This window comes from Camellia sinensis, chromosome 10, assembly GCF_055761805.1.
Source record: "Camellia sinensis isolate YWXY chromosome 10, ASM5576180v1, whole genome shotgun sequence".
NCBI classification, from domain to species: Eukaryota; Viridiplantae; Streptophyta; class Magnoliopsida; order Ericales; family Theaceae; genus Camellia; species Camellia sinensis.
The window spans coordinates 60,466,959-60,482,360 of NC_138970.1; the positions used below are offsets into that span (position 1 = coordinate 60,466,959).

At 35.8% G+C, this 15,402-nt stretch overlaps 1 protein-coding gene across 4 annotated transcripts in view; it reads left to right on the forward strand.

Annotated features, from left to right (window-relative positions):
* The window catches only part of LOC114292165 (uncharacterized), a 32,091-nt gene that overhangs the window by 5,906 nt on the left and 10,783 nt on the right, over positions 1–15,402 (forward strand). For all 4 annotated transcript variants that reach the window (XR_014343109.1, XM_028236068.2, XM_028236069.2 and 1 more), the window contains 6 exons: positions 2,276–2,334; positions 6,899–6,965; positions 7,146–7,197; positions 7,295–7,387; positions 7,521–7,604; positions 7,726–8,147. Coding sequence is in view for 3 of the 4 variants with exons in the window: in XM_028236068.2 (XP_028091869.2) it covers positions 2,276–2,334; positions 6,899–6,965; positions 7,146–7,197; positions 7,295–7,387; positions 7,521–7,604; positions 7,726–8,147 (777 nt within the window). In the remaining variant the exon portion in view is untranslated. The remainder of the gene's footprint in view (positions 1–2,275; positions 2,335–6,898; positions 6,966–7,145; positions 7,198–7,294; positions 7,388–7,520; positions 7,605–7,725; positions 8,148–15,402) is intronic.

The following is a 15,402-nucleotide window of genomic DNA, read 5'->3' on the forward strand; positions in this document are numbered from 1 at the left end:
GATTGCTTTCAAACACAGTGGTTCCTTTGTGGAATATATATATAGAACCCACGAGCAGAATCTCATGGACCTATTATTGCATCTATTTTTTGTGGTAACTTAGTTCAATATTGTAGAGCAGACTGTTACTCTAAGGAAACTTGGTACTGGAGGGATGAGGTTCAAGTGGTAGTTAAGACGAAAAAGGAGTGCTTTAAAATGTGACAGAATGATAGAACTGAAAAAAACCTTAAGAGTTACAGATTGACTAATAAGGAGGTCAAAAAAGTAGTGAGAGAGGCTAAGTTGAAAGCATACGATGACCTATACACTAGACTTGATAGTAAGGAGGGAGATAAGAGAATATACACACTTGCTAAGATAAGAGAGGAAAACAAGAGATTTTAATCAGGTTAAGTGCATCAAGAGTGAGGACTCTGAGGTGTTGGTGAAAGATGAAGAGATTAAGGAGAGGTGGAAGAACTATTTTGAGAAGTTAAATGAGGAATATGGAGGAAGGTCAAAAGGGGAGAAAGTAGCTAGTAATAAGGAAAACCAAGACTGCAGGATTAGGAACTTTGAAGTGGAGATTGCACTTAAGAAGATGAAATCGAATAAGGCTTTAGGATCCGATGATATCGTTATTGAAGCTTGGAAATGTTTGGGTAAGAAGGAGTTGTTTGGTTGACTAGGTTATTTAGTAAGATTTTGTTGACTAGGAAAATGTCAGATGAGTGGATGAAGAGTGTTTTAGTGCCAATCTATAAGAATAAAGGAGATTTCCAAAATTGCGACAACTATAGAAGAATCAAACCGATGTGTCATATAATGAAAGTGTGGGAGAGAGTGATGGAATGTCGATTGTGAGGTATAACAGAGGTATCAGGGAATCAATTCATATTTATGCCAACAATGGAAGCGATCTATCTTTTGAGGAGAGTAATAGAAGAAGAGACATTCATATGGTTTTTATCGATCTTGAGAAGGCATATGATAGAGTGCTTCGGGATATAATCTGGTGTGTGTTAGAAAAGAAAGGGGTGACAAAAGGCTACATTGATGTGGTTAGGGACATGTATGAAGGTGTGGTGACCACTATTAGATCGCTAGCGGGAGAGATGAGTGAATTTTCAATTACTGTGGGGTTACACCAAGAATCAACTTTAAATCCTTATTTTTTTGCTTTAGTTATGAATGAGTTGACGAGAAATATTCAGGATGATGGTGTATGTTTTTTGTAGATGATATTGTATTAATGGATAAGACTAGGGAGGGAGTTAATACTGAGTTGGAGACTTTGAGAGAAGCACTTTAATCTAAAGGATTTAAGATAAGCAGAACTAGGGCAGAGTACATGGAGTATAATTTTAGTAATAGTAACAATGGAAATAGAGGAGGATTGAAGATTGAGGACCAAGAACTACTTAAGAGTGAACTTTTTTGTTTTTAGGGTCGATTATCACAACGGCTGGGGAGATTGGAGCAAATGTGGTATAAAGAATTAAGACAAAGTGGCTTAAGTGGAGAAGTGCGTCTGGGGTACTATGTGATAAACGAGTACCTACTAGATTAAAAGGAAAGTTCTATAGAATGGCTATTAGACCAACGATGTTATATGGGATGGAATGTTGGGCCACTAAGAAATAACATGTACATGTACATAAAGTGAGTATTGTTGAGATGAGAATGCTAAGGTGGATTTGTGGCAAGATTAGAAAAGACTGAGTTAGGAATGAGTATATTCGTGAATGGATAGGAGTAGTACCAATAGAAGATAAGTTGAGAGAGAATAGATTGAGATAGTTTGATCATATACCACGGAGTTTAACAGAGGTAGTAGTGAAGAGATGCGATACAGTGACAGTAGAGGGAAGCGTTAAGGGAAGGGACAAACCTAGATTGACGTGGGCTAGTTTAGTTAATAGAGATATGAATCTCCTTAATCTGATTAAGCAAATGGCTTTTGATAGAGTCGAGTAGAGAAGAAGGATTCATGTAGCTGACCCCATTTGATGGGACTTGAAACTTGGTTTGGTTTATTGAGCGAAGAAGAAGAGAATAATTAAATTTTATTTGACAATTTTTTTTTTTTTTTTTTTAGAGGGTATTTTATTTGGCAATTTAAAACAACCTTAGATGACATCCTATTGGGAGTTCCTTCTTCAAAATGCATTTATTGTTTCATTTCACCAGTACAACATACATGCTTATTCTTTTCAACTGTTTGGCGAAATTAATACCCCCAACTATCATAATGGGTCTTCTTTTTCTCTCTTTTGTATGAATACTGATACAGGCAATGAACTTCTTTGCTGGCTTATTACTGCTGATGATGCCTGAAGAAAACGCCTTTTGGTAAGTCATTGACTTTCTCAACATAGCCACTGTAAAAGATTAGGATTAATTACACTTTACCTCCCTCAACTATCACTGAATATCACCTTACCCCCTCAACTTTAAAACCATACATTTAGGACCCCTCAACTATCAAAATTGCTTCACTTTCACCCCCTTCAGAAGGAGGCGCCTCTATATATGGTTTTTGATAGTTGAGGGGGGTAAAATGTAATTAACTCAAGCTCTATTAATTTTTTAAAAGATAATGCAGTAGTTGGGGAACAGTGAAGTCATCTCGGTGGGAGACAAGGATAATGTTGCCATTTGGCTACTAGTTTGGGTGGTGAATCTGTACCTTTGCCTTACATGGGATTGCCCTTGGGCTGTTGCTTTGAGTTTATATCAATGCTAGTTTTTTCTTTTGTCAAGAAGCTTACAAATGATTGTGTTCTTGATTGGAATTTTCTATAGACAAAACCCTGTTTGGTTGTAAAGTGTAACGTATACTATCTTTTAAGGATGTGTACCCAGGCATGTATGATGTTTGGGAAATTTTTAATGTGATTGGCGGGCTTGTGTTGTGTTGGGAGGATTTGTTCCAAGTCTTGTACTATGTTTGGGGTGCTTGTAATGCTGATTGGAGGGAATGCATTATGCTTGGAGTCTTAAACATGTTGATTTGGATTATAAAACAGAGCTTCTCGAGTGAATCATGACCATCCCAGCACTTGAGCGGTGCAGTTATCCAGCCAACATCTCTGAGGCAGTGTTGCTCGCCCAAAACCCTGTTTAAGCGGCAACTTCACATGGCGCAAAAAATGAAAAGGATTCATCCGTTCTAACCCCATTTAAGCAGGCAACAAAAATCAAGCCTCTATGCTTGGACGGTTTTGTTCACTCGAAGAAGCGCTAGAGCAGTCTTTCAAACAGTCAACGAATTTTCGTGCCAAATTGAGGCACTCGAAGGATGTGTCATTTCATTCCAATTTTGAAGGCTTTTAGTGGTAATATTTTTGACCAATAAGATCCTCATCTGATATTTTTTATGGGATTGCATCATAAATAAAGATGTCAAAGGCCCTCAAATTATCACAAACAAAGAGAGCTCTTCATGTGATTCTCTTCTCTATCATTTGAAGCCATCTTAGAATCTAAACCCTACATTCTCTCTAAGCTCAGGGTGCGTCTTGAGATAGTCTATAAAGAAGGTACTTTCAATTTTTTAGTTCTAGGATGTAGATACACGAGTCTGACCTTGTCACAACACTACCACATTATCCCTTTTGGTGACATGAGCTGCAAAACATACTCACCATGTGTTTACATCCGTAGATGACACATGGCTAAATCATGTACCAACGCCTAATTAACCCAAGTCATGCCCCATCTGCCAGTGCCTAAGACCTCATGATGCTTGCACACCGCCAATGACCTTGCGTGCCTGGGATCTTGAGCTCACTCGGTTTGCTTGTCTCACCAAGAGCCCCATTGAGCGTGCTTGGTGGATTGGAGGCTAGAGTTTAAGGATTCATTTGCACATTTTACAAGCTCCTCGGGACGAGGCACGTTCAGACCAATCATAGAGACAGAGGGACCTTGAGCAAGACATGTGACACCTTGGTGGTTGCAACATGCCTAGCCTTGTACCATTTTGGCACAACAAATGGGGACTTATCATATCTACCAACTTTTTTTTTTTGACAAATAAAAATACTTTATTGAAAAAGTATCAAGATAATACAAAGAATACAAAACCTCCCATCAATGGGAAAAAACTAAAAACTCATAACCAATAAACTCATCCAAAAATTCTAAGAAAACAAACAAATCCAGATCTACCCTTCTCTCCAACCAACCATACAAAGTAACTAGCGATTTGTTCTCAAGCCACGACACAGAATGATAAATATCTTGAAATGTACGTCGGTTCCTCTCTAACCAAACCAACCATATCAAACAAAAAAGCACCAACAACCAAACTTACCGGCAACGACGCCCAAACCGAGCCCCCCGCCAACTCCACAACATCTCTAGCACCCCCTTTGGCTGCACCCAAACTATTCCAAACATGGAACAAATAAGCCCCCAAAGATGCGTCGTAACTGAGCAATGAAGAAACAAATGATTCACTGACTCTGCATCGGCATAACACATACAACACCGGTTCACTAAAACATGTCCATGACGAACCAGTTTATCAACAGTAGGATTTCGACATAAGAAGAAAACCACCTTAGAGGGAACGCTCGACACCCCAATGCTCCTCCAAGAAAATACTCCCATCCTTTCCCCTACCAAACGCTGATAAAAGGACAATACAGAAAATTGTCCTTTAGTGGCTGAGACATTCCAAACCACAACATCCTCCCCCCCTAACCATAGCCCCCAACCCATGCAAGAAAGCCAACATCTCCCCTAGTTGGCCAACCTCCCAATCCTAAACTAAGTGCCACAACTGAATATTCCAAACCGCCACATCCCCATTCCCCAAACAATTAGCAACGGTGACCTCCCTATCTAAAGCAGTACCAAAAATCAAAGGGAAACGCATCTCCAACACATCCTCCCCACACAACATATCCTTCCAAAATCGAATCTTCTCCCCAGTCCCCACTCGAAAGTTCACCTTGTTCCAAAACTCTCTCCTCCCTAACCAAATCTCCTTCCACAATCCCGACCATCACATATGATATATCTTATAAAGCACGGATACGGACACAGGCACAGCGGGGGACACAACAAATATATATTTTTTAAAATTTATTTTTATATATATTTGTTATGTAGATTAATATTATGTTACCAAAAAATTAAAATTAACATTAATTCAATATATAAATATATATATATATATATATAAACCACTATATTTAAACAAATTAATAGATTATCCATGTTTAGACATGCGAGTCCCCGGCATGTTCCCGACGTCCCCGGAGTGTCTCTAGTAAAAAAAGAAAATAAAATTAAAGGGATATGCTATTTGGTGTGTCCCAGCCGTCCTTGGCGTGTCCCCGGCAAAAAAAATAAAAAAAAATAAAAGGGAAATGCCATTTGGCGTGTCCCGTATGTGTCCCCCTGTCTGACACCGCTATGACGCTTATTTTGAAGTGTCTGTGTTTCATAGGATACATCCCCTGAGGCCTTGTTGAGGTTGCAGAGTTGACCAAACTTATATCCATTTTGCCTGGCCAATGGGGTTGGGCCCCTTAGCTGAGCTAGTTTCCCCTGAATCACCACTCTATATAAGGAGGCCTCAGATATGCAGATCATGACCCTTGCTCCTCCCCACCTCCGACACATAGGACTCTCTGCTATCACCCTCTCTCTCTTAAGGCACCTTTTTATTTTTTATTTTTATATCTCCTACCTCTTTTGGCATTTATCCATCTTAGTTCCTATCATCTTCTCGAGGGGCACCCCTCATTCAAAAATCCTCAAGACGTATTTTGGTAATTTCTATAATTGCTGGATGTGGGTCGTAGGAGTTTCCCATAGGTTGTGGTATGGGTCAAGTTATGTGTTAGGATTTTTATTTATGGGTCTTATTTAGGTTTACATTTTTCATAGCTCCCAGAATAGTCACTTCTTTAATCTCCTTCCCCTATTTAATCAAGCCTAACCCTACTTCCACCCATGCACTAATTAAAACCCTGAAAATTCCACTGTAATTGATTAAGTGGAAAATGTGAAGAGCAGAAGATGTACTAGTGAAAACAATGCAGTTCATCTAAAAATTGAATCCTAAGATTATTAAAATTATAAGAAAAGAAAAGATAACTCTGAAACGAATTCTGTATCAATCATAAAAAACTGAGCCTTGATGGTCTTTCTTTGAGTCATTTAAAGGTTGGTAGATGATTGGCTGAGGAGATTGGGCACCTTGAGCTTGGTTTGGTTTCCTCAATGTCCTATTTAGATCACATGGTAGGAGAAAGAGACGATTTTCTAAGGTGATAAAGTTTATGGTTGTGAAGTTTAATGTATGCTTTTGAAATTTTTGGTTGGAAAATGATCCATCCCCACAAAAGCACCCGTCAACAATTTCTTACCGGTAAGAAATTACCGGTAAGAAATTGTTGACGGGATGCTTTTGTGGGAGATTTGTGGGGGTGTAGCATTGCTCTTTTTGGTTTATGGTTGATAGGATCTGGTCAATTTAGAAGTTTTTGGGTATTGTGGCTGTTGGCTCCTTGTTTTTGTTTATGATGGTTTTGTTTATTTTATATTTTGTATAACAATAATGCTGTGGTGACCAAAGTTGGATACCATCTAATGTGTCACCAATGCATTGGTTTAATGCCACATTTCATGTCTCTTGCACAATGCATAAGTGGCACATCTGATGGTATCCCAAATTTGGTAACTGTTGCATTATTCTTTGTGTAAATTGTATGTCTTGCATACAGACACGGGAGTCTCTCTTCTAATAAGATATAACAAATTATCCATTAATGATGTGAAAAATATTTGTAGTTTCCTTTGGTAGAAGCATGCCTTTATATTTGATTTATATATTGTGTATATTTTTATTCTAGCAACTAAGTTAGCATTATGGACTACTTTAATTTGAGTCTCTCAGGACTTTGGTGGGTGTTCTTGATGACTATTTTGATGGCTACTACTCAGAGGAAATGATAGAATCTCAGGTATGTGTTTCTGTTGCCTAGAGCTCTTTATCTTATTCATACCTTTATTGTAGTTTTCGTTTTATTTTGAGTTATTCCTGTGATGAAAGATCACCAGCACTAGTTACTTTATGATCAGCAGAGATGAACTATCTTGTACTGTTGTTTATTAATTATTCCAATAATTGATTCTCTTGTCAGGTGGACCAACTTGTTTTTGAGGAATTGATGCGTGAAAGATTTCCTAAACTGGGTTTGTTTAATATTGTTGTATGATCATCCTCCTTATCAATTATTATCATTTTGTGAAACGCTGCAAATTTCTTATTTCTGTAATGCTTCCACTGCAGTCAAGCATCTGGATTACCTGGGAGTGCAGGTTGCATGGATTTCTGGACCTTGGTTCCTTTCAATCTTTGTGAATATGCTTCCATGGGAAAGTGGTGAGGTTTATGTTGCGTGGTATAACAATTAGTTTCAAAATTTATTCTTATAAATCCTAGCATCTTAAAGTTGACTTTGAACTCTTTTAGTTATGAAACATGGTCATGTTCTGATGGGTTTCTTTGTCTTCAGTTCTTAGAATTTGGGATGTGCTTCTATTCGAGGGAAATCGTGTTATGATTTTTCGAGCTGCGCTTTCTTTAATGGAGTTATATGGTACTTGAACATCTATTATTTCTTGTTATATGTGAAGTTAATGGTTTTGTTAATTGTCATTCCATCACTGTTCTTAGGATGTTTTATCCGATATATATTCATCAGATTCAGCTTTTTGTAGGTCCTGCTTTAGTTACAACTAGGGATGCTGGCGATGCCATTTCTTTATTACAGTCCCTAGCTGGTTCTACATTTGATAGCAGTCAGCTTGTTTTGACTGCTTGCATGGGTTTCTTGGCTGTAACTGAAGATAGATTGCAAGAGCTGAGAGAAAAGTATCGACCAGATGTGCTAGAAGCAGTTGAGGAAAGATCAAAAGGGCAAGTTTCAAAGGATTCCAAGGGCCTTGCAGCAAAGCTATATAGTTTCAAGCATGACCGTGGGACAACAATTACGGAAACAAATGCAAAAGTGGGATCTGGTGATAAGCTAATAGATGGGAATATTTCTCATTTAGAGTCTCGTTCTGCTAATATGGATGACTTTCTTAGTGATCTAACCATCAATTTAGAATCAGATTCTCCTCCGGATCTTCAAGAACAGGTATCTTACCATTTTTGTCTTTTTATCTCATTGATATATAACTTTTTGGAAGGTGAGAAGTGATTTGCTGTTATGCTTATTTGATCTTTAAATATGCACATGTAACAGACTTATCTAATTGATTCTTTAACCTTGTATCTTATAATTTTTTTTCTTTGTAGTTACAACTTCACTTAGTAACTTAACTTCCTTCCTTTTGCATGTTGTGGAACATTTAATTGTATGGTGGGTTTTTTTTTTTGATAGGAATATCATCAGGTCCTAAAGCTTTATTCGGTTTCATCTTTTTAATCGCAATCTCCGCTTCAAAGCTACTAATCATGCGATAGACCTTAAAGTTATGGTTTTCCTTATTATTGGCTACTTCCTCCCTTTTTGACCTTACTCCCCGTTTCCCATTTAACAACTTCTCAAAATAGTTCTTCCACCTCTCTTTTATCTCTTTGTCCTTCACTATCATTTTAGAGTTCTCACTCTTGATGCACTGAACCTAATTAAAATCTCTTATTTTCCTTTGTTTCTTATCTTAGCAAGTTTGTATATTCTTTTATCTCCCTCCTTACTATCAAGTCTAGTGTATAGGTCATCATAGGCTTTCAACTTAGCCTCTCTCACTACTTTTTGACCTCCTTATTAGCCAATCTGTAGCTCTTAAGGTTTTTTTCAGTTCTATCACTTTGTCACTTTTTAAAACACTATTTTTTCGTTTTTACTACCACTTGAACCTTACCCCTCCACCACCAAGTGTCCTTAAAGTTGGGTCCCTTTCCTTTCGATTCTCCAAGGACTTTCCTTGAGATTCTCCTCATACAATTGGTTATCGAGTTCCACATAGTGTTAGCATCATCTTCCAAGTCCCAAGTACTTTTTTCATCTATTCTATTTTTAAATATTTTTAGTTTATCCACTTTTAGGTTCCATCATCTTGTCCTACGGCGCCCACTATCATTCCTAGCTTAGTGTTGCCTTTTAAAGCATAAATCTAGTACCAAAATCTTATGTTGAGACATCAAGCTCTCTCCAAGAAGCACCTTATAGTCACTGCATTTTAGACGGTCCACTTTCTTACTAAAAAGTAATCTATCTGGCTCCTAATTGACCCACTTTTAAAAGTTATCAAATGCTCCTCTCTCTTCTTATACATAGTATTGGCCACCACCAAGTCAGAAGCCAATACAAAATCTAAAATACTCTTTCGAGCCTCATTTCTATTACCAAAATCATACCCACCATGCACCCTCTCATAATCTAGTTTATTTGTTCTTACATGGCTGTTGAAATCTCCACTTATAACAAGGTGTGGGAGAGAGTGATGGAACATCAGTTGCGAGATATAGCAGAGGTGTGAAAGAATCAATTTGGATTTATGCCTGGTAGGTCAATGGTGGAAGCGATTTATCTTTTGAGAAGAGCAATAGAGAAGTATATAGTAAAGAAAAGAGACATTCATATGGTTTTTATCCATCTTGAGAAAACATATGGTAGAGTGTCTCGGGATATAATCTGGTTGGTGCTAGAAAAGAAACTACATTAATGTGATTGGGAACATGTATGACGGTGTGGTAATCACTATTAGATCGCCAGCTTGAGAGACAAGTGAATTTTCAATTATTGTGGGGTTACACCAAGGATCAACTTTAAGTCCTTATCTTTTGTGTTTTAGTTATAGATGAGTTGATGAGAAATATTCAGAATGATGTGTCATGGTGCTCTATTATCAGAATCTTACGATTCACGATTCGATTCACCATTTTTGTAAAATCAATACAAATCTATGGGTGAATTTATTTTGGAAGTGAATCTCTGGTGAATCGCACGATTCGATTCTTTTTTTACGATTCATGCAATTTTTGAAATTATTGTGTCCGACATATTTTCGACTCTTCGTTTCTATCTTTTTAGTGAAAATGACATAATACAACTTGTAATAGCATTTAATACCAAAATAACCAACATATATACATGATTTGTTGTTATTTTAGCGATCATGGAGTTTTTAATAGAATCCACTCAGATTCAGTTAGACCCAATATATTTTTAACATTTCTTCTCTTTCTTTTTTTCCCTTTAAAAAATCATAATATATTCTAAAGATATTTAAGATTAAAGTTACACTATAAATTATCTATTGCTATTTTATTAAATTGAATATAATTGAATATTATATGTGTGAGATCAGTTATACCTTTTAAAATGTTTTAGACTTTAAAATAAAAGATTCTAAATAATTCTTTCTTATTATTTGCTCATTGTTACTTAGAAAAGTATGTATGCTTATTGTCCAAATATCAATGTTGTTGTTACTTATTGTTACTTTGAAAATTGATAGTTTGTCTATTTGGTTATTGTCTTTATTAAGAACGGTTGATAAGAAATATCTAAAAAAGAAAAAGTTAAGATGGTGATGTTACATAGGAACCTTTGTTAACTTCTTACCCAAGGTTTTAAAAAGCGGCCGCAACCGTTACGTAGCGTCGTTACGTAACGGTTTTGGTAGTTACCGCCACCCGTTACGGCCGCTTTTGCAGTGTGATTGAGATTCACAAGTGTGTCGGCTGTAGCGGCTGCCGTAGCGGTCGTAACGGTACCATAATAGTCGTAACGGCCTGTTACGCACACAAAAAAGAGCTAAAAATGGTGAAAGAGGGATAGAGAGAAGTAGGAAGATAAAAAGAGAAGATGGAGGAGTAAGAGATAGAGAGAGAAGAGGGAAGATGAAGAACATATTGTTGATTTGTTGAAACTGTAAAACCTATGCTATTCTATTCAACTGCTATCACTCAACCATTTTGTTTGTGTGTGTCTGTCTATATATTGTTTGATAATAATAATAATAATAATAATAATAATAATAATAATAAATGTGATCATTATCTATTTGGCTTGGTTAAAATATGTATATATATATATATATATTTAGGCTCTTATTTATTCTCTTACTTTTGTCATTATTTATTTTATATATAATAGTTAATGATGGATTTTTTGTATAATATAAAGTCATTAATTATTAAAATAAAATGTAAAAAACTCAATTTATGGTGATTTAAAAATATGAAATATATTGGATCATACTTAAAAATTTACAAAAATTGATCAATATTTATTTTTAACCCAATAAATATAATCATGGAAAAAAATATGCATATCGGTAAGTTTTTTTCAAATTGTGCGAAAAATAAAAAAATTCACGGTTCCGGTTACCGCAACCGTTACGCTGCGGCCTTTACACCCCGTAACCGCAACCGCGCCACCGCCACCGTTACGGCGACCGCAACCGCTTTTCAGAACCTTGTTCTTACCTATTAAACTACGTGATTACCATTCAAAATAACATTTTCATTAATTTAAGCCTAAATATTTCATATTCATAAGATATATTTAACATTTAAATGTGTAAATATATGTTTTTAAGTAATTTAGAAAAAGTGACTGAATCTTTACGATTCGATTCGATTCGTGATTCAGTACGAAGCCATTTCGATTCACGATACGAATCCTGATTTGACAACTGTGCTATGGTGTATATTTTTTGTAGATGATATCATATTAGTAGATGAAACTAGAGAAGGGGTTAACACTAAGTAGGAGATTTAGAGAGAAACACTTGAATATAAAAGATTTAGGATAAGCAGAATTAGGACAGAGTACATAAAATGTAATTTTAGTAATAGTAACAATGAAAATCGAGGAGAAGTGAAAATTGAGAATCAAGAATCAAGAACTACCTAAGAGTGAACTTTTTCGTTATTTAGTATTGATTATCACAACGGTTTGGGAGATTAGAGCAGATGTGATCCATATAATTAAGGTGGGGTGGCTTAAGTGGATGAGTGCATTTGGAATATTGTGCGATAAACGAGTACCCATTATATTAAAAAGAAAGTTCTATAGAATGGCTATTAGACCAACGATGTTGTATGAGACAGAATATTGGACAACTAATAAACAACATATAGATAAGATGAATATTGCTAAGATGAGGATGCTAAGATAAATGTGTGACAAGACTAGAAAAGATAGAATTAAGAATGAATATATTTGTGAATGGGTAGAAGTAGCACCGATAGAAGATAAGCTGAGAGAGAATAGATTGTGATGGTTTGATCATATACACTGGAAACCAACAAAGACAGTAGTAAAGAGATGCAATACAGTCGATGACAGTAGAGAGAAGTGTTAGGGGAAGGGGCATAATTAGATTGACATGGGCTAGTGTAGTAAATAGAGATATAAATTTCTTTAGTTTGACTTACCAAATGGCCTTTGATAGAGTCAAGTAGAGAAAAATGATTCATGTAGCTGACCCTATTTGATGGGACTTAAAGGTTGATTTGGTTTGGTTTATAAATAATAATAATGGTTAATTGTATGGTGGTTTTTGTTAGATGTTATGTGTTTACCTAAAGAGCAATTGTGTACTTCGGACAACTTCAATATAAATACTTGTGTTTATGGGAGTGAAACCTAAATTTGGCTCTATCTCAGTAGCCACATATTGTTTCTTCTCCTCTCTTTCTCCATTCGCTAAGAAATAAAATTGCTAACTTTTAAATGTCTGTCTTTTAGATTGAAATAATATTGGCTATGATTAACAAGCACATTTAGACAACCAGAAGGAAATTATTGCTTGATTTAGCTATTATTACTCGTGTTTGGAACAATCTGATCATTAAAATAGCTAAATTGTTTAATGCAAGCCTAATTTCAAACAACATATTGTATTTTGGGATTCATAACCCTAGACTCTATTCACCAAGAAATAGAAACTAAACTAAAGATGGACTTTTAGTTCAAGCATTTTATCAGACATATAACTCTCATACGCTAAGAGATCTTACAAAACAAAACCAAATGTGAATTCAACATAAAAGCAAGTGAAAAAAAAGGCTAAGGTAAGAGGTAGTTGAAGCAATTCATCAAACACTTAACGAGCATACACAAATTCATCATAAAAAATAATAAAGAAAAAAATAAATATAGTGAGAAAGAAGAGAGAAGAGTGAACCTACAGATGGAGCGGCACTGCTGACGGTGTCAAATTGTGGGCGTGAAACAAAGGCTTTAGTGAGAGACGATTAGAGTGATTACTATGTGATAGGGAAAGAAGGAGAAACAAAGAGGGAAGTAGGAGTTGGAGGGAGGGTTTGATGCTCTGGTACAGACCGTGGGAGAGAGTGAGAGTGGTTGTGAGAGGGAGAGGAAGAACGACTCCATTTCAATCCTTGAAGGGAAAAATTGTCCTAAACTTTTTCTATTCCATCTCTTATTAATTTTGCATGCATAATTCTCAAAAGCTTTCCACTTGTTTGTAAATAGTTTCCCTAATTCCACTATTTTCCCAAAAAAAAATTGGTGGAGAACAAAGTAGGATCTTGAGCTTTGATACCAAACTAATGTTGGAGAAGAAAGCTTCTAGAATTAGGATTCTAAGAGCGAGAAGACAGTGTAGGGTTTGGAGATGAAAACATGTGAAATTTGGTTTGATTTCAAAAATGACAGCATGCTGGTACTTTTAACAGAGGTTTTTGAAGGGCCTAAAAAATGAGTAATTTGGGGTTTAATGGTTAAATTAAAGGCCAATTCAAGAGAAGGGATTAGGGTTGATTTGGGGGTGATTGGAAAGGATTTTAGGGCCGAAAAATGCACTTTTTGAGAGCCATGAATAGTAACCCAAGAATAGAAGCTTGGCTATGTGGGCAAAGAATAAGAAGAAGAAGAGAGGGAAAAAGTTGTTTCACCCTCACAAGGGTTAGGCAAGTTCACACAAACATAATCTCAAATTCTCGTAAATTCTCCCTTGAAAATAAAGATTACATATGTATTTATAAGATACTAGACTTCTCCTACTTCTACAAGGAATAGGACAACAATATTAGAAATTGAGGACATTTGGTAATTACAAATATTCTAGACTAACTAGGACTCTAAATAAAATTCAAATAACATTACTTGACCTGCAAGATCACCCATGGACTATAACTACTACTCATGTTCAACAATTATTGAAATTACCATAATGCCCCTATTTACTAAAGCTTACTATAATGACATAAAAAATATCCAACAACATTCTAAATTAAACTAAGTACACATAAATACTCAAAATTATTTCAAAACTTCAATCCATAGTATCCTAAACGTGCTCCATGTGAAATTTTAAATTTACCCTTTTTCTTCTTTCCGTGCTCGCCATCACATAGAAGTTAGTTTTTCTAGAAACTGAGTAATTTTAGCTGTGACACTGCACAAAATAAAATGTGGTTTGAAGCATGTGACCAGTTGCTTTGGTATGACAAGAATGAACATGTTGCATTTCTTTATTTTATTAGCTTGAATTAAATTTCTTTCCTTAGAATTGCCATGTACATGTGATGTATATTATTATCTCTGTTACTGGGGTGTTCACTGGTCGAGTCGGCTCGGGTTTGCCATGGACCCGTCATCCGAACCAAGTCTATCGGGCTAGAGATTTCTTCATCCGCTTTCGACCGCACTGTTGTTCGAAACCACACACTTCGACACCGATTTTAGCGGTCGGATTTCGGTCGGGCAAACAAGTTGGACAGATCTGGTGACATCACCCTTTTCTCTTTCAAACTGTAATCTATACATACATATGCATAGATATTTAGATCTGAAAGAGAGTGAAGAAACAAAAAAAAAAAAAAAAAATTAAAGAGAGATTTGTAGCAGCCTTGCATGAGCGCATATATATATATATATATATTCATCTGTAGGTTTAGATTATTGATTTCTGACCAAAGCTGCTTCTTCAATGTCCTTTGCTTTCAAAATCACCGTTATAAGAATTCTTTGGTTTGTATGAGAGGGTGAGTGTGAGAGGGAGACGAGGGGTTTCCAGAGTGAAGGTGTTGAGGATTAAAAATTTATAAAATTAGAGAGTTTGAAAGGAAAAAGAAAAAGAAAAAGAAAAAGAAAAAGAAAAAAGAGATCAAACCGAGAGAGACTATGAGAGTGAGAGAGAAAAAAGTCTCATAATAAGAGAGAGGTGTTAAGAATGAGTTCAATAAAGACTCTCAGATAAAAATTAAAAAAAAAAGAAGTAATTATGACATTAGGCTTTGGGATAGATACCTAGGCTAGCAGTTCACTTTTCTAAAATGTAAATATGATGACAATTCTTTCTAAAAATTTAAGAGCGTATTGGACAGAGTGCAGAGATCAACTTATGAGAATATATAAATATAAAATTAATGAAAGATAAAAGATGTAATTTGTCTAGCAAATAAAA